The sequence below is a fragment of the Sander lucioperca genome, chromosome 1 (genome assembly GCF_008315115.2).
Source record: "Sander lucioperca isolate FBNREF2018 chromosome 1, SLUC_FBN_1.2, whole genome shotgun sequence".
Classification (NCBI taxonomy): Eukaryota; Metazoa; Chordata; class Actinopteri; order Perciformes; family Percidae; genus Sander; species Sander lucioperca.
Window position 1 is genome coordinate 16,011,797 of NC_050173.1, and position 19,353 is coordinate 16,031,149.

At 39.7% G+C, this 19,353-nt stretch overlaps 1 protein-coding gene across 8 annotated transcripts in view; it reads right to left on the minus strand.

Annotated features, from left to right (window-relative positions):
* col11a1a (collagen, type XI, alpha 1a) overlaps nt 1-19,353 on the minus strand; it is an 87,384-nt gene that overhangs the window by 48,314 nt on the left and 19,717 nt on the right. For 2 of the 8 annotated variants that reach the window (XM_035999468.1, XM_035999466.1), the window contains exons 6-25: nt 17,523-17,612; nt 16,125-16,220; nt 13,886-14,167; nt 11,842-11,907; nt 11,516-11,557; nt 11,328-11,390; nt 9,716-9,790; nt 9,487-9,570; nt 8,598-8,654; nt 7,224-7,277; nt 7,053-7,106; nt 6,376-6,429; nt 6,157-6,210; nt 5,148-5,201; nt 4,702-4,746; nt 4,423-4,476; nt 4,268-4,312; nt 2,920-2,973; nt 1,439-1,483; nt 774-827 (exon numbers count right to left, since the gene is read on the minus strand). In XM_035999468.1, the coding sequence (XP_035855361.1) occupies nt 774-827; nt 1,439-1,483; nt 2,920-2,973; nt 4,268-4,312; nt 4,423-4,476; nt 4,702-4,746; nt 5,148-5,201; nt 6,157-6,210; nt 6,376-6,429; nt 7,053-7,106; nt 7,224-7,277; nt 8,598-8,654; nt 9,487-9,570; nt 9,716-9,790; nt 11,328-11,390; nt 11,516-11,557; nt 11,842-11,907; nt 13,886-14,167; nt 16,125-16,220; nt 17,523-17,612 (1,422 nt within the window). Of the gene's footprint in view, nt 1-773; nt 828-1,438; nt 1,484-2,919; nt 2,974-4,267; nt 4,313-4,422; nt 4,477-4,701; nt 4,747-5,147; nt 5,202-6,156; nt 6,211-6,375; nt 6,430-7,052; nt 7,107-7,223; nt 7,278-8,597; nt 8,655-9,486; nt 9,571-9,715; nt 9,791-11,327; nt 11,391-11,515; nt 11,558-11,841; nt 11,908-13,885; nt 14,168-16,124; nt 16,221-16,425; nt 16,612-17,522; nt 17,613-19,353 lie in introns of all 8 variants that reach the window. The other 6 variants (XM_035999472.1, XM_035999471.1, XM_035999474.1 and 3 more) reach the window with 5 other exon arrangements.

Sequence of the window (19,353 nt, forward strand, 5' to 3'; positions counted from 1 at the left end):
TTCACAGGAATGCTCTGTGTGTGTCATACACCAATAGGGTAAACCCATCAAAATAGTCCATCCAGTCTATACATATTTTGTTGCAGAATGTTTGCTTAATTTTTTTAAAAGACACAATTCTTTACAGTTTAAAATGCATTATTATACATCTGGTTCAGTTTTAGATGAGAGCTTGTAGTTATGTCATGGTCTTTAAACTAAATAAAAACTATAAATCAATATACATCATGTAAGTTTTGTTTATAAACATGCATGTTGATATGATATGATGTATATTGATTTATAGTTAGCTTTATAGTTAGCTGTTCTCTTTACGATGGCCACTAATAACAAATTATACACAAAGCTCTACATCTATAAGCCAGGGTGTGCAGCGACTGGCTGAAAATGGTATGAGGCATAATGCCATGTACTACCTGATCTGCATCCCATGCCCATATATTGTGTAACAGTTTGATTAGTTTATCAGAGATCATCAGATCTGGTTTAAAAAGGCTCCTACACAAGTCAGTTTTGTGATGGAAATCGTGGGTTGAACTTGGTGTTGAGAAAACCTTCCGCTTAAAATCTAATCACCTCAACAACCCTGCTTTGCTTCAAAACAAATATTATACATTTATATCATGTACTATACAGTTGCAGGAATGTCCATGTGTATGTACTATCAAACATATGTCTTTAAGTGCAATTCTTTTTCTTCATATTTCTGTTTGTGTGTGTGTGTATAATACTGATATACTGTATGTACGTATATAGGTGATAAGAGCACGCACAGGAGGCCCATCAGCTCCAGGTAGTCCAGGCAACCCCGACCTGCCCTGCGGTCCCTGTATGGGGAAAAGAAAAAGACATGTAAGGTCAAAGCTCTGACGATACAAACTAGTTTCAGAATTCTCTATTACTCAGGCAGCAGTGCAGAGTTCACTCAGAGTATCTGCAGGTTCCAAAAAGCTGAACATAAAACATTTCATGACCTTTCCTTTGTTACCTGGAGTTGGATTTAAGAGAGCAGACTGTCCCTGACTCAACATGGCTAATCAACGCATGTTCAGTTTAAGCTAAAAAGCAGGACATTTACAGTAATGTTAAAAGACAAAATGACCAGTTGTTTTTGGTAGAATAGATAGGATTTAAATGAGTGACTTGGGGCTTTATGAATAACTATGACTTGACTTGCTAAGAATGTGTAACATATCCAACTAAACATCTACATGTCGTTTAAACCTTTGCAATTATATAGTTAGACTGTTGATACCAAATGAGAAAAGGCTAAAGTCAGCCTAATCGAAAAGCAACATCTCAAACATTTTTCCACCCTAAACCTGAAATAACTATATAAATATATATAATATAAAATATAAATTACTGATTATTTAATGTTATCCGTATTGTGTTATTTTTTTATTCTTTTTCACAGAAAAATAACAGGGTTACATACTTTTTCACCAGGTGGTCCGATAGGGCCTTGAGGACCAGGAAGACCCTGTGAGACAGAGACACAAAGAAATAAGTCTGTTGCTATAGCAACAACAAGCATGCTTAAACACACACGCACACACACACACACACACACAGGTTTGTGGCACTATCTTTGTGGGGACCCGTCATTGACATAATGCATTCCCTAGCCCCTTACCCTAACCTTAACCATCACAACTAAATGCCTAACCTTAACCCTTACCCTCACCCTAACCATAACCTAATTCCATCCCTAATCCTACAACCAAGTCTTAACCCTCAAACAGCCCTTTAAACTTGTGGGGTCCAGCATTTTGGCCCCATAAAGCTGTTGGGACCCCACGAACTGGATCCCGTTTTTGGACCCCACGAATATAGTTAAACAAGCCCACACACACACACACACACACACATACACACACACACACACACACACACACACACACACAAGCTAAACAATCCTTAACTAGCTCAACTATTTACAACTTCAACAAACTCTTCAGCTTATCCAGCTTCTGTGTGTGTGTGTGTGTGTGTGTTTGTGTGTGTGTGTGTGTGTGTGTGTGTGTGTGTGAGAGAGAGAGTGAGTGAGTGAGTGTGTGTGTGAGAGAGAGAGAGAGAGAAAGAGAGAGAGAGAGAGCGAGAGAGAGTGTGTGTGTGTGTGTGTGTGTGTGTGTGTGTGTGTGTGTGTGTGTGTGTGTGTGTGTGTGTGTGTGTGTGTGTGTGTGTGTGTGTGTGTGTGTGTGTGTGGCAGGGGTAATTTGAGGCACTGAAGCTTGCTCCAACAGGTGTGGCAGCTTTGCAGGAATTCCACCAACATGAATAAGATGCTTTCAACTGGATCAACCCCAAAACATTCTCCTTCCGAAATATAAACCCAAGAAAACTACTTGAGAAAAATGTGTACGGGGGTGTGAGTATGTGTGTGGTGTGTGTGTGTGTGTGTGTGTGTGTGTGTGTGTGTGTGTGTGTGTGTGTGTGTGTGTGTGTGTGTGTGTGTGTGTGTGTTTGTGTGTGTGTGTGTTCTTTTTATGTCTCCAGGGAGGGGTGGGAGGAATAGAGGAAGGGTGGGCAGAAGAGAGAGGAACAAATTCAAAAAGTCGAAATGAAGATAATCATTACTTTTGACAGGTCAACTTCTGATTTTATGCCTCAAATTTAACTAAAAAGGTACACCTGGAAGGATAAACAACATCACACCATGCTGTGAGGAGGCAGCTGTTCAACTGTGCATTGAATTATTAAAATGCATCTCTAAGTTTGCAAGCTGTCAACAGTGAATCATAAGTAAATCTGCTTTTCTCTGCGTGCAGAGTTTATGGTGGAAGATACAGACAGCAATGAGGCCTAAAACAAGTGTGTATGGGACCTCTTCACTGTATTAACACATGATGATGCATGCATCGACACTGCACTTTGTCTTTGTCATAGGCGTCACGGGTGTATGATTGATTCGTTCACCTGTGTTCCGGGGATTCCCTGCTGCCCGGGTGGGCCTGGTTCTCCTTGCGGTCCCTGAAATGAGATGGAGGATGTCAAAATTGAACACTAGTCCCAGAGTAATCCTCTGTGTTAAATACTGCCACTTGAATTATAATATTATAAACATTATTCTTATTGTCAACAATCAGGTGGGTTCCGTCCAACCTTCTGCCTATCAACAGTAAAATTACTCTGGCGCGTAAACATGCTTTATTTCAACTGCTTTTGCAGAAGATAAGTCACATACTGTTCTGAGTAAATAACTGAATTAAAAATAATAAATTAAATGGCAACATTTATGTTTAATATTGTATATGGTCATGTATACATAATGTAGAAAGGGTGACAATGTATTGTTTACTGTACAAGCAACAACCAAATTTCAAGATAAAATTCAGCAATGCACACTCCTATTCTCTACTATATTTAGCGTCATTAAGCTGTTTGAGGTTTAACTCATTCCACAAGTTATTTGAGTAAATAGTTATAGTTTGAGGAAGTGTTTTGGTGTACCTACTCCCACTACCCTGCCTTATCTACTGTGATATGAATGCCTCTCAGATCTTAACTAACTGGGACCTTATTCTATTGTGTCATGATGTGATAACAAAATATACAACACATACATGAAAAACACTGTTAAACTGTAACTGCATTCAAGGACTTGAGGGTACGTTTGACCCGAAATAGCTGTTGCACATTTCAAACTTCATTATACACTACTTATCTTGTAATATCCAGAAAGGCAGCACCACAATTTATAATTTGATCCTGAGCTGCCTTTTGAGAGACTACTCTCCTTCTCAGGCCCTCTGAGCCATTGGAATGACCTTTAACCTCCTAATGTGCATCCTAAAGGGATTTAACAGCCTAAACTAGACAGTGCAAACATATAGAAACAGTCATGTCCTGGTAGGGCTGGGCAATATATCGATATTATATCCATATCGACATGAGACTAGATATCGTCTTAAATTTTGAATATTGTAATATGACACAAGTGTTGACTTTTCCTGGTTTTAAAGGCTACATTACAGTAAAGTGATGTCATTTTCTGAACTTACCAGACTGTTCTAGCTGTTCGATTATTTGCCTCTACCCACTTAGTCATCATATCCACATTACTGATGATTATTTATCCAAAAAAAATCTTGTTGTGTACATTTTTGTAAAAGCACCAATTGTCAACCCTACAATATCGCCACAATATCGATATCAATGTATCTGGTCAAAAACATTGTAATATTTGATTTTCTCCATATCACCCAGCTCTATGTACAGCTTAGTCACTTTTAGTCAGTTTAGTAAGAGTATGTTGTGTTCATACCATGTTTCCTTTGGGACCTGGAGGCCCGTCAACTCCAGCAACACCCTGCGAAGGACAAGTCAGAAAAGACTCATGTATACCTTATATCAAGTTTAAGTTAAGTTTAAATGATAGTTTACTGTAAGGATAAGGATGGTAAAGATGATGGTACGTACAGGAGATCCAGGGGGTCCTGGAGGACCACGAGGTCCAAGCAAACCTCTAGGACCCTATGAAGAATGAGAAGCACCGACTTATATTCTATACTCAAAAACACTGCTGAATACTTTTCAGTTGGGCAATCGTGTCCTCTGGTGGATACTTTTGTCAAAGAGAAATTAGATATCAGAGATCACTTGTAAAGCAAGCTTTAAGGGAATCTTGTTGTAACATGTTGGAATCCCATATGTTTGGGATAGCATGATGAAATAAAGCCAACAGCAGACAAGCCTTACACTCTCGCCAGCTAATCCTCGGGGCCCGATCTCTCCATCCTCGCCCTAAGGGAAGAAAAAGACAGAAGGGAGAGTAAATGTATTGCATTGGTCTTCACAAATACAGTCTGTAAGTAAATACTGACATTTTGTATTGAAACATTGCAATTATATCACCACCTACAATCCTAAACTCTGGAAAGCCTGTATTAGCCAGGGCTTAATCTCAACATAACCAAATATTGTTGAAGTAGTATCCGTCTAGGGGTGGAGGTGGAGGGTAGAGTGGGGTAGTTAGTTTCAGTGGGAGGAAAGGTTAAACACAAACCCTCCACCCTCCCTGTTAATAGTCTCCGCCCAGCTGCCGCTGCCTGAGGGCTGAGCTGGTGGACCACATCTGATGTAACTGGTTCACCTCAGTTTAAGTGCAATTTCTGTTAAAATTCACTCAGAGAGGAAGTACTTACTCTCTGTCCATCCTCTCCAGAGGCACCTGGGGGTCCCAGTGGCCCTGGCTCCCCCTGAGATAGAGAAAGAGAGAAAGAAAATGAGAGACAGATTTCAGTTCATTCATCATTTTATGAACTGATCATGCCCAATCTGGGTTCCAAAAACACTGGAATCAGCTCTAGGCTTGTTACATGTGTGATACTTTCTCTTTCAGCTTTTTAAAAAAATGTATTCTCATACTGGACATATTCTGCATCATTCTGTTTGCTATATAATCATATCGCATTTAAAATGTATGGGCCTACTGCAGAGCGGTTTATTAAATTGGGGTTAGAGACAAAATTGAAATTATAAGACAGATTTGCCCTTTTCATTTTCTTGCCCTCCACAACGAAGTGATTTCTGCTTCCAAGTCTACTTTATAAAATGTTGGTTCATTCTACAAATCTGGCAAACATCAAATATGACTTTCTGGTTTCAGTGCAATCTTGTCATTACATTTTTTCCATGTCAGACCTAATGATGCAGGCACATTAGTGGAATGAAACAAATTATGACTTCTTATTCAATTATTGCCCGCATGACATTGCAGTTATTTACTCATCACACTGAAATTAAAGCAAGTTACTCAACGTGATCTCTGACCGGTGAGTGGTGAATGCAGCCAAATATATTTGATTCTAGCCTAAATGTTTGCCATCTACAGTAGAAGACATCCAACCCTTCAGTAAATCATACACATCTCCAATAACTAAGGTATTTGGTTTAAAGGCTAGTTCTGTGACTTATCAAGTGAAGAAACAGTATTTTGCTCATAAGCTTAAAAACATCTTACAGGAGTTGTTTCTCAGGCAAAAAATCTGGTTTATTATTACTCTCAATGGACAAGTCTCACATGCATTCAACTTCAGTGGGATCTACAACAGTAAAAGGACTAAAAAGCAGTTTTTGAGAACATCCTAAATTGTATATTTGACACCTGTTTTTGACGAACTGAACTGGTGACAACCACCATACTGTACTCACCCTGTGTCCCTTTTCACCAGGCAGTCCTGGCAGTCCATCGAAGCCTCTGTCACCCTGTACAGAAACACAGCAGAGGATGTCACCAGACCATGCAACATCACCACACATAAAATATCATCATGGGTTGCAGTATGCCCGTAGCAATGCTTTATGAAAATAATGCACTATTTCTCATCTATACTTAGTCACATGAACATGGAAAGTTGGGTGATGGCATACCTTGGAGCCTGACTCTCCAGGCATTCCACGGGACCCGTCAGCTCCGGCACGACCCTTAGAAACATTAGCAGAAAAATTACACATAGAGATAAAGACCGACATATTGCAATAGTTTGTAAGATGAGTTTAGGGCAAAAACACTCTTGATATTCTAGAAAAGCCTTGTATGTTTAAGATAATTAGAAGTTGTTTTATTGTGTTATCGTAGTCTTTTTTGTCTTGTCCAGGTAGCTTGTTGGATTGTGCCATTTTTGCAGTTCTTTTATTACATTTTGTTAGATTAAAATCAGCCAATGGCTCACAGATGACCCATGCATCAAGCTTGCATGACTAATTTGCCTATGACTGGTTAATGTTTATTAATAGTAATCAATTAGTTCAAGATGTTTGGCCCTGCAGAGTGACGGCACTGTGACACTAATTGCCTCCCACATCCATAGCTAGTTTTCCCATTTTGGCATTTTTAGACAGATTTACTGCCTGGCCATTGATCCGAGGATTGGAGGCAGCGCAGGCCTTTAAGCACATATCAAGCAAATGTTTGTTGGACTGGAAATAAGCCTCTCAGCGTTTAAGCAGTGACCAAAAGTACAAACAACCACACAGCAACAAATACAGAGACATGTGAGCACACACACAGCACAGTGAGAGTGGACCAGGTCATTGAGTTCACTCACCCTCTTGCCAGGTTTGCCAGGTTGTCCTGCAGGCCCTTGGATGCCCCGGGGACCCTGTAAAGACACATGGGGACCACTTAGTGACAAAGGACTAATAACCTGGGAAGTGGCCTACAATCACGGATGAGAAATATTTTATCTGCATTATTAGGATCATCACTTCCTACTCACCTGAGGACCAGGGTCTCCATATTCACCTTTCAGTCCAGGAGCACCAGGCAGACCCTGAAGACAGAAAACACAAAACCAAATATAAATAATTTTCGTTCAAACTGTGACACATGCAGTTTGCTACAGGACAGAGGAGTAAAAAATAGTGTAAAGTAAACAGCAGATGGCGATGTTTAGCTAAATATGTACATTCTTTTTGTGTGTTCATCTGAAGAAAAATGAATCCACACATTCCTGTTACTACAGATGCATGAACTACCTGGGAACTAAAGTGAAGACAGTCAAAGACAATAAGATCCTTTAAATTCTCATACATTCTATCACTCTACTTTGACTCTCTGACAATTTTTCTTCAATAATGGATAATGTGCAGCAGGTACAAACATTGCTGTTCAGTTGGATGGTAATGGGTTGTTTTTAGCATGTAAATGATTAGAATGTGAGATTATCCTGATCGCGTTAAATGTTAAAACACTTTCAGGCACACTGCCACAACCGGGTGTCTTTTGCCATATACTGTACTTAAGTCTAAAAATATGATGCTAAATTGTTGGTCTCAGCTGACATTTGGGGCATATACTGTAATCTGTCTGCAGACAAGTATGGATTCAAAGATGGTGATTTGGCGATTACAGACAGACATTTTAGAATCATAAAATAGCTTGAATGTCTGAAAAGCTGGTGTAATCAATCAAGAAGGGAAACATTTTGGAGAGGTACATTTGCAGCCGATAAAATCCACACATTCCTTATCTCAGCCACTGTTCTTTGTATCTACGTATTGCCATATCATCTCAGATCATTATGCATGGCCTTTAGCCCGAGAAGAGCAGATTTAACAGAGGGTAATTCTTTGTGTCTTTTGTAGGGCCTTTTCCTGCAGATAAATAGTGGATCGTGTATCAACAAGCCCAAGAGAAAGGGGGGGGGGGGACCAACAACAGAATGAAATTTTCTTGGCAGCTGGTAGCACCAAACAGACAGGCAGTGTGGCACTGAGCCACCTACCACTGATGCAACAAAACAATATTTCTAAACAAACAACCTGGTTTCAGGTCTCTTCAAATACATTTGTCCTGAAAACACTAAGATGGCTTTTCTGAGACAATCCAGAACTGTCTACAGCATTGAATTCCAAAGCTATTTCTGAAATATTGGTGAGAAGCATATATCATCAAGCTTTGGGGAATTGTAACTTTAATAGTCATAGTCATAATATTGATCCGAATAGATATCCTGTGTGCTTATGACAACTTTAATTATCATATGCACGTACGATAGGATGAATAGTAAACAAGCCCTGGAAATATGAACAAAAAAAGTAAGTAGCCAAATTCGTACAAACCACCACACGCACAAAAAAAGCAGACTCACCACTGGTCCAGATCTTCCTGTCAAACCCATTGGCCCTGAGGGTCCCCTCATAGCCAGCTGCAGGGCACAGGCACAGACAAGAACAAGGTCAAATTCCACTTTCATAAAAATCCATTCAAAAATCTACTGCATATCCATGTTTTGAGGAAGAAAATCTACATTCTGTATACAGTATAGAGCTAATGCATATCTGTTATCACTATATCTAGTTTGCATTCTTAATTCTAAATTTCTGTGCGTATCTTGCTCATTCTGATTACATACTATACAACGAATCCTTCACAGCAAAGCATGAAAGACAATAATTTTATTATTTCATCACATCTCATTATAATGTATACAATGCCTTTGGGTCCATTTCTATACTGTACACTCTGTGGGTCATTCACTAATTGCTTTCTTATTGTGTTGTCTTATGGAACAGCGAACTCGAAAATGTATTTCCATACCTAATCTCTTTGTTCGCTGTGGTCTCTGACTGTGCAATTAATGTGGGATATCGTCTACAGAAGTCCAGAGTTTCTCCTTTCCTCTAACCGCCCACCTCCTCTTCTACATAAACACAAAGACATTTTCTACACCTGTTGGTTTAGCCCACCCGCAAGTCGAGAGCCCCTAAAGTATTTTTAACAGTCACTCCTGTCTGTCCATCTGTTCAAAGTGGTCTTTTTATGTTGTTGCTCTTCAGCCTGCTCGGCATGTCTCCTTTTAGCCTTGCAAGGCAAACAAAATGCAGTTTACTCCCCTTCCTTCCCCACCAAGTACTGTCTCCTTCATCCTTCCCCTCATTTCCCCCTACAGCTGTGAGTAGGGAGCAGGGTGGGTGTGGGGGGTTGGCCACAGCCTTTTGGCTTCTCTTTGGCTTTTTTAAATGTCCATTTCTACTTACTCTGGCCTGGGACAGGATGGCCTGGGCTTGGGCTTCTTGGGCCGACACCACTGGACCCTTCTCACCATCGCCACCAAAACGGAACTGTTGAAAACACACAGGCATTAAAAAAGTTGCTCAATCTGTTTTGTCTGCACTATTCAATAATTTAGAAATTAGCCTATTTATGGAATTATATGAGAAAAAGGTCGCTGGTATGTACTGCTGTTGCATCATTCTGAGCACTTACTGGCAGCATCAGCATGGTACCAGGGGGCCCTGCCAAACCATCAGCACCAGGCAGACCAGCACGACCAGGAGGACCCTGCAATACAGGAGACATGCCACCAGATTTATAAAATGTATCAACTTTATAAAAACTGTAACATTTGTAAGAATTTTTTTTTTTTAAACGACAACGTGATGAGATTTTGATTTCTTCTTCCTCTGGTGGCTCCTCAGTGATTATTAAAAATACAAATCACATAGCTGCTTGTATGTATGCAATGTACAGTATATGTTATCATATCTAAATAGCTAAACTATGTGGTTTGAATTAAATCACATTACATTGTAGATAAATGAAAATTGCTCTTGAATGCTATACCAAGACAAAATGACAAAATGCAGAAACATATGTATACATACATTTGCTGTGATATTGCACGCACACACACACACACACACACACACACACACACACACACACACACACACGGAGCGGCACATGCTGGAGGAGTGTCGTTTGTAAGTTTGATTAACATGTGCTCCTCCTCCTCCAGCACACATATACTAGCCTGTCTATCTGTAAACCACACTACTGGCTACGGTCCAAAGCCAAAATCCTTTTCCATTAATTCTGGTGTGCATGTTTGTGTGTATGAGTGTGTGTGTTGCATGTCTGTGGAACAGAGAGAGTCTAAAGAGCAAAGCGTTAAATATGGTTACCTCTTACCAAGGAAAGCCAGGTCAAATATCATTCCTCATCTTCTAATCTTCAAGAGACCATGATACTGTACTGTATCATGTCTTACTGTATTTAGGAATTATAACTATGCCAAGTATGCATAAGCAGTAAAAATAGTGAAAATAATAGACAAGGTGGAGCTCCAGCATCCCTCCACTGACTCTATTGTGTTCTACGTATACTTAGACACCTTGGGGTGCGTTATAGTGCCTAAGGCAGGTTGTCGCAGCTTGACTGTGTAAAAATTGACATCTACTTCCAAGAGTTTGTTTGTAATCAATTTAAGTCGAGGTTACTTCATAAATACTGTTGCTAAGGTTACTGCTATTATTTCTACACTGATGTATAATGATGGCTGAGATGTTGAGCAATATTTGAAGAGTCCCAGTATACAATTTTATCCACCTGCCAAACAAAAATAATATCTTATGTGGCCATGGTAAAAAGCTTTCCAAAATGGTTATATACAGCAGCATAATATGATTTAATGTGGCACATAGAGTACACAAATAACAATCTTTTGGTTATCAAAATATTCTTACAGGTCACCTTACCAATCAAGTGATAAAGTCATAAACACTCAACCATTTAGTGGTGCCTATTAGATCATTGGCTGTAGTGTTGCATGCTAACACTTAATAGTAAGCTACTAGCATAATCTCAATATGTAGCTAAGTAAGGGAGTTTTGTGTAGAAGATTGGTAAGCTTTTACATGTAACTTACATAAATATGACTCAACATAAGAGGCTTTGCATGGTATAGCGAGTCAAAGATCTTCCATTTGTTATTTGATTTGATTTTTGGTGTCTTAACAGGTACACTGATAGTTTAAACACATTATATTTACAGTGTAAAAAATATGTGGCTGGTTTGGGGACATAATTGACAACTTACCCTGTCACCAGAATCTCCAGCAGGGCCTGGGGGTCCTTGTAGGCCTGAGGGACCTGGAAGACCCTAAAAAGACAAAGCTCAGTCAGCAGACCACCAGCAGGAGAGCTCATTCAATTTTGACAACAATGGTGCATAATTGTGCCCAGGTGCAACACACTGACTTATTTCTTTTTCAACAATATACTCACAGCTGGGCCGGGGGGGCCTGGTGGTCCTTCAATCAGCATGCCCTTAAATAAACAAACACATTGTTTCACCACAAACATTGTGCAAGAGCAGGTTTAGGATAAGTCAACAAATTTGGGGGGAAATTTTGCTGCAAGTTTTGGTTGTTTGACCAGGGCTTTATAAAGGATCTTAACAAACTGCAGTTCAAGAGTTGACTTCATTTTCCTTGGTTTTAGATCATTTGCAACTTATGTGATAAAAGTGAGAGAAAGTTTTGACAGCTCACTCAGTAAACATAATAATTTGAACTATAATGACATGATTATAGCTATGTGATATCACTTACAGGCTCAATGACAGCCGGCTCGCCCTTTTCTCCCTTCTGGCCGAAGGCTCCTTCAGCCCCAGCAACCTGTAGTCCCAAAGCAAGCACAGAGGTGACATTCTTCACACAGCAGCTATAGTCCACAGGTGAATGGATAGCAATGATGAACAAGGAGGATGTTTGTTAGTGTTGGAACAATCTATCAATATCACATACTTAGGTGCAACTACTGTAGCTATGTCAGAGGCAGAGAGTGAATCAAGAATGACCCAAAGTGAGATGACATTATGGGACCAAACAGGAAAAATGTTAGTTGTACTGAGCAAGAATGGACCTCTATGTGCTGTAAATGGAGCAATGCTGTCATTGCATTGCCATTGTGCAGTGTGGCTAATAATGACCAAATAAAATGTTGCTTAACACCAACAGGTTATTGTTGTCATGTGAACCTAACAAAATAATACATTGGATACATATATACAGTGTTTCCCTTATTATTGTACAGGCCTGACGGGCCTTTTTTTAATGCCAAAAATAACGCCAAATATCCATTATGTTTCCCCTATATTCATTCTGCACTGTCGTGATTCCATGAACGAGGCAACAGTCTGTGGTTTGTTCACAACTGTAACAGCAGGCTAGGTAGCGAACGACACACTAACATGCTGACGGATTCTGGGTTTTTAGCTGAGCTGGACCAGATAATATTAGGATAAAACAGATCGGTGATGCTGTCATTGTTCTCTGTGAAGTTTGCTGGAAGTGATGTAATGTAGCGTTTTATGTGGAATGAGCACTGTGCCGGACTCTGTTTAACCCCCCCCCCCAATAAGAGACACTGCCTTACAATGTACAGTTTCACATTTAAGTAAAGTAAAGCGTCTTCTTTTCTAATCTTTGTGCACCATTGCAAATGACAAAATCTAAATACATAGCTGAACACAACTGTATTTCATTAGTGGTAGGGGATTAGTTCAGCTGCATTGTGTGTTTATATGTGTTTTGGGGGTGAAAGTGGAGAAGGTGTGATGAGATGGGAAGGATTAGAAGGTGCTTGTCTAAGAGTGGGAGGTTGGGTGGTGTGTGTGTGTAGAAGGGTACTAAAAAGACCATTAAAGTCCTTGCCCTCACATGCTGACAATACCCACAGGCACACAGAAACAAATTTGTGTTTGCTGATGTTCTAAAAGTGGGTAAATTGTAACAGCACTGGGGCCAAAATGTATAAACATAAAGACAAAGTGGAGAGAAGGATGTATGTTAAATATTTATACTTTAAGCAGATGACAAACTGTGACAAGCTATGACTGTTGACTGGCAAAGACAGAGTTCAAAAGTTGGTTAGGGAAGTAAAAGGAATCCACAACATCTTGATTACGATTGTGTGTGTTTGTGTGTGTGTGTGTGTGTGTGTGTGTGTGTGTGTGTGTGTGTGTGTGTGTGTGTGTGTGTGTGTGTGTGTGTGTGTGTGTGTGTGTGTGTGTGTGTGTACTGTGCAGACAGCTGCCTATGATTTATGGGCTAATTGCTGTGCATATAGGGAGGGATATGACACAGACAGGCTGCTTGTTAAAATGTCAGAGGAGGAGGAGAGGGAGGGATCCAATCCGACGTGGGTGGGGAAGGGGCGATATTGCTCGTTGGGTATGTATGGGTGGTGTGTAGGTTGGGCCAACATTGACTGAAGGCTGTGTGAGGAGAGATGAAGTTTAAAGAAAGAAGAACAAAATGTGTGTGTGTATACTTTAGGTGCTTGTGCACACACACTGTATAGTATGTCAGAATGTGATTTAATAAATTAAGAAGTAATCAGTCATACCCTTTCTTAGAAAACACAGGTGCATGCATTGTCCCTATCATAGCTGTCAATCATTAAATCGCCAATCACACACCAGTGAGACAGCAGCAAGACTCCACACTCAACTTGTCAATGACACATTACCAAGCAACCAACTAGGAAAGCGTGCACTGGAAGACAGAGTGAGTCCATAACACAAACAGAGTCCCTAACACGTGCCGTTCATGCTCACACCCCTCAGTCACCAGGCCAGGGTGTGGTACTTACGGTGCTCTCAGAAACGTCAGTTTCAGCAGCAACCCCAGGCCCCACCTCATCATCATAGGTTCTCGTGGGCTTGGACAGGGCCGTGCCATACTCATCATATGCTCCGTAATCATACAACCTGTTGTCAATCTCGCCCAAGTCATACTCCTTTAGGGTATATTCCTTAAGGTCATATGCTTCAGCGCCAGTGTCCAAGTTGTCCACCGTTTCTGGGACAATGGACTCCGGAGCAATGGGAGTGGCCTCGGTGACATATGCACCGACAACATCCTCCTCCACAGCCTTCCAGGTGTCACCCAAGCGAAGAATGGGGGCATAATGGTGAGCAACCAAGGAAATAAGCATGTTAGTTAAGCAATTGAGGCAAATGGTCTACTTGTAGATGTTATTAAAGCAAATTGAAAATAAATTCAGCATGATATGGAGAAAACTAAATTTGAAATAGCTGTGGTAACACCGTATTTATTCCAATAATACAAATCTTAAGTTATCATGGAGGAAGAAAATATCGGACAGTTACTGGCCTGGCAGTGTTGTGTGATTGTAATTTGAATATGTCCAACAACAACAAAAATGGGCTAAACTATACACTGTTAGTACTGAACCATGTTACTAATTATATGGTGATTAAGTTACTGCATTTACAATCCTAGAAAAAAAATTGGTGTTAAACTCTTCCAAGATGGATATGTTACAAATGATGTATGCTCTGTCAAATTACACATTCATGAAATACAGTTGTGCAGTAATCCCTACAGCATACCTAAGTTCAGTAAATAGACATGTTATAATACAAAGGAATAAATAAAGTGTTACCATAGTGGCTGAATAAAATCATCAACTCTGAGGATCAAAAGTTTGTTAACCATAAATGTCATACAGACTTTGTTATCTCAGCCTTCTTTTCTCTCTCATCATACAACCATACATGATATACTGATAGAGACAGTAAAGAAAGGCTGAAATGACACTAGCAGCTATTTGCATGGACATCTAATCAATCATCAGATTGTATTAGCTGTGCACATATACAGAGTGCATCAAGATGCATACAAATAAAATGTACTTTTGTTAGTCAACAAATCCATTTTGACAGAATATGTTTTGAGCCGGCTGTGTATATATAAATACACTCTGTATTTGGCACAATTACTACAAACACAATCACCTGGCACAAAGTTTTCTTTCATTCCAAACTGATCACTGTTTAGCTTTAGCTTCAGATAACAACAAAGTGGATGCAATTACAGTTATTATTGGCAGTACTCCATCTTGCCAAGTGATACATTTAAAATTGCCTGGAGAATCACATCCACTTTGTCAAACTCTGCAGTAGATAATGCACATTCATAGCTGGCTGTGAGGAGATTTTAGCCTTGGTAATCATAGTTCTTTTAGAGGTAATTAGCAGAACTAGTGATCAAAACCAAGCTTAAGATGTGATGGACAGGGCATATTTTGTTAAACAGATAACCCACTATTCTCCACATGTATTGTAAGTGACACTGGATGAGAGAGGCTCTGTCATCATAAACTTCTTGTAATTCTAGATAAGGCTGCAAATCTTGTCAACTCCTCTTTCTGTGGGTAATAAAAGCATAGTGGCTGAGGCAACAATTCTGAGCAAACATCTCTAAATATCAGAAAACATATAGTTGGCTCTTGGTAAAGGCGCACATGTTACTTCACATAAAGTCTGAGTGGTTTCTATTAAAAAGAGGGCCACGTGTTTCCAGAACAAACACCCTTTTGTAATCATAATATGAAGATACGGTACAGTAAGTATGTCATTTGCTTGTTCAAGTAACAATTACTTCCATATGCCACACATTTGTAAACAACTAATTTAACTTGTAGTGTCTGAATAGGTCTAATGTGTTCACTTGCTTTGAACCAACAAAATCTGCAGCCTTAGCCAGAAATGTATGACATGACATAACGCTATAAAAACCTCCACAATGTCCACCGCATTATTTTCTAAGCATGCAATGCATCCCTAGAATCCACACAGTGTATGTAGTGGAACAAGTGGGTTGTAGCTTTTAAACATTAACAAATTTTCCCTGTCCATCAGTTCTGCCACACATCAAAATCTTAAGTCAGAAGACACAACCATTCATTAGAATGGTTGTGTCATTTCATACCAGATACTTCCTTGGGTAAAATCTTCCTGGCTCACATTACCCAAAACACCCAACACCATTTTTTAGAAGTAGATGAGAATAAGGATGAAAATTACCTCACTGGGTCCGCTCGTGGGAAAAGGAGCCTGAGTTTGAGTACCATCTACAGTTCCGTAGTCAAAGTCTGTATTGTAATCTCCTACATTGTTTGGCTGAATCATGTTGAAAAAAGGAAAGAAATATAAAGCGAAGGTTAACCCAAAGGCTCAAACCAGAGGTTATTTGCTAAGGGTCCTTTCAAGCTGGCTACTTCTACACAAAAGAGGTTAGGGAGCTCTCAGTCTGCCATCATAGATTTTCCCTTCAAGGTTGGAAGATCTTGATGGGATTTGTTCTTGTCTTAACATGAACGTTTACCCTAAAATTGCCTCTTGGTCGAGCTGGCGCTGTGGCCTGGTAGCCAGGCATCTGTCGCTTCTTCTTAGTGGCAAACTTTTTAGCTGTTGATTTTTTGGCAGCAAAGAAGTTTAAGGGCTTGGCCTTAGTTTTACTGAGGGACTTTCTGGTCCTCTTCTTTTTCATGGAGACACTACGTTTCTTTCTCTGGAAGAGGTTGCGGCGACAAAGAACACCAAGACAAACATGGAACATTCAAAAGTGGAAATGATTTAAAGACACAATACGCGACCGTTGTACAGAGTCCATTCCAACCAAGCTGTCAGACCCCATGTGATCCACTTTCCAGTAGCAGCCCATGTACAGTAGTTGGCCTGCATGGCGTTCTTTAAAATATTGACCATGTACATCAACTACAAGAGCTGCAATTGGAATGCTGACCATGTTAAGGTTAACTTTAGATTATGTAACAGTTGGGTAAAAAGGATGCTGCACAACAGTTGAGGACTGGGCCTTTCATGTGACATACAGGAGAATTTTTGGGCACATATAAGGATCTACGTATCTGGGAAAGATGCACAAACAAAATAAACAGGATTTGCCTTTCAGCAACTCTTTAGAGCTATTGCAGTAATAAAATAGTGAAAGTAAAACTTTGCCGATATCCATATGTATACAATAGTTTTAAAGACATGCTGGAATGCAAAAAAAACACTCAAAGCAGATGGCATTTTCCCAGTAAGAGAAGGCAGCAGCCTCATAAAACAGACACAAGGAGGACTGACACACTGAGTATGTTTACATGCACACTCAAAGTTCTACCTCCGCTGCCTTACTGTAAGGTCATAATCAGAGTAGGCATAACCAGGTCAGGACAACTAGATTATTGCTCATCTTTCAATGTAGTGGGGCAAATCAACCCTTTGGGCTGAAACATTCTAATCATAACATGATAATAAAGCAGATTACTCCCAGTTACTGGAGTATTGGTGTGCACTTAAACATAACATTGAGACATCACACAGACAACACGAGACGAACTGAGGGATGGGATGGATGACTGACAAAAAGAGACATTACAAACTTTTTTTTTCTTTTCTTTTCCTTTTTTCATTTACCTGTGGTTCAGAATACTCATCGGTTGGAATGGTGTCTGTGGCTCCCTCAGAGTAATCATAGAACTGAGAATAATCTAAATCAGTAGTGTACTAGGGAGGTTGGGATAGAGAGAGAGGAGAGAGAGTGGAATGAAGAGAATTCTTAGCGTTAGCATTAGTGCTCTTTCAGCAAGAAGATGATACATATGGTACATATCATCCTGGGCATGCTACATGTTCAAACAGGTAAAGCCAAAGGGTTAATGTTATAATGCATTATAATGTATCATTTATAACATATTCAGATGCAGGTCTTCTAATAATTAACAAATCATAATGACCTTTAAATAATCAAAGCCAAGTGTTACTTGGAAACTAGCCATGTGCTTCTTAGCCCACAAACGTAAGCAGATGGGATGTTTAAAAACTCATAAAACAACAAGGAAACCACAAAGACAAAAATACCAGCTGCATTTCAGGGTTATCGTAATGGAACTTTCTTACTGCAAGCATATAAATTGTACACTTCAGTACTTTTAAGTTCAGCTAAATTAAAGGGGTCTAATTTAAAGAAAGTGCATCCTCTTTTAGTTAAGTAGTTCTCTTGCAGTTTCTTATCAAGGGCGGGAAAATGAAACTATACAGTACAATATAATAATACTCTGATAAATGACTTCTAGTCATGAAGGTTTATCACTTCATGCTGCAACTTCAAAGTGAAGTCTGAAGATAATACTATGCTAAACTGATTCAAAATGATGGGTTATGGTATTTGGCAGCATGTGCATTTCCAATTATCAAATTAATGAAGCCTAGATGGATCTCTGGGGACTCTGGCACTGACTTAGGTCCAGGCTCCACATTGCAATTTTATAGCTGGTCAGTGTCCATGATTGTTTCCCCCATGCCCCTTATAATCATCTTAATGATTAATGGGCTAATATAAAATAAGGGTTAACTTGTTGTACTTAAGACAGTAAGGCAGTTTTAAGTATGTGAGTAGTTAAAATCGCTAATACATCTATGGAATAACAAAGAGAGCCATGTATTCCACTGTGTCATTGGCTGCTGCTTGGTCAACTCTTACTCACAGGAATAAGACTTATAAGTAAACAGTTGGGGTTAATAGGCTGTTATAAATTGCAGAAAAAGATCAGAGGGATAGAATAGGTAGCCCTACCAGCTGCTTTCATTATAACTTCAAAATTAACATTTCACATTGCATGTTGATCAGCGCTGATTAAACTCCCCAGCATTTGCACTGTGGTCATTAAGTTAGTCATTGTGGGTACTTTAAATGGTAAATATACACTAAATATCACAGGTCAGACACCAGCTGCTGCTGCGCTGCTTACCATGCGTTAAAATCTTCAAGCAAGGTGCACGTCTTGCCAAACACACCTCCAATCAGGGACATCACAACAGGCATTTGACCTTTGACAGCTGATGGAAGACACCTGCTATGACATCCCTAATTGGGGTGTGTCAAGATGTGCACCATGCACAGTTTTAAGTATTGATTTAGTGCAAATTTACCCCAATGGTTCGATACAGTGTGTCTGCCAATATGTGAACATATTGAAATGATGTCAAATGAATAAATTCATATTCATATTACACTTATCTCTGTGATTGTCTTGCCAGTACTAGTGTAGGCAGCCTGACTAATCAGTACTCTACTGATTTACTTTACATGTCTACAATACCTGATCTATTGTATGGTAATTCTCCTTAATTATATTCTATTTTAACAAAGATATTTTCCGTAGTGTAAAACCTGCTTAGCCACACACTGAAGTGGATCTGTGAAGTGCATTAACAGTACAAGGCAAAACCTCGCCAAAGTGGAAAC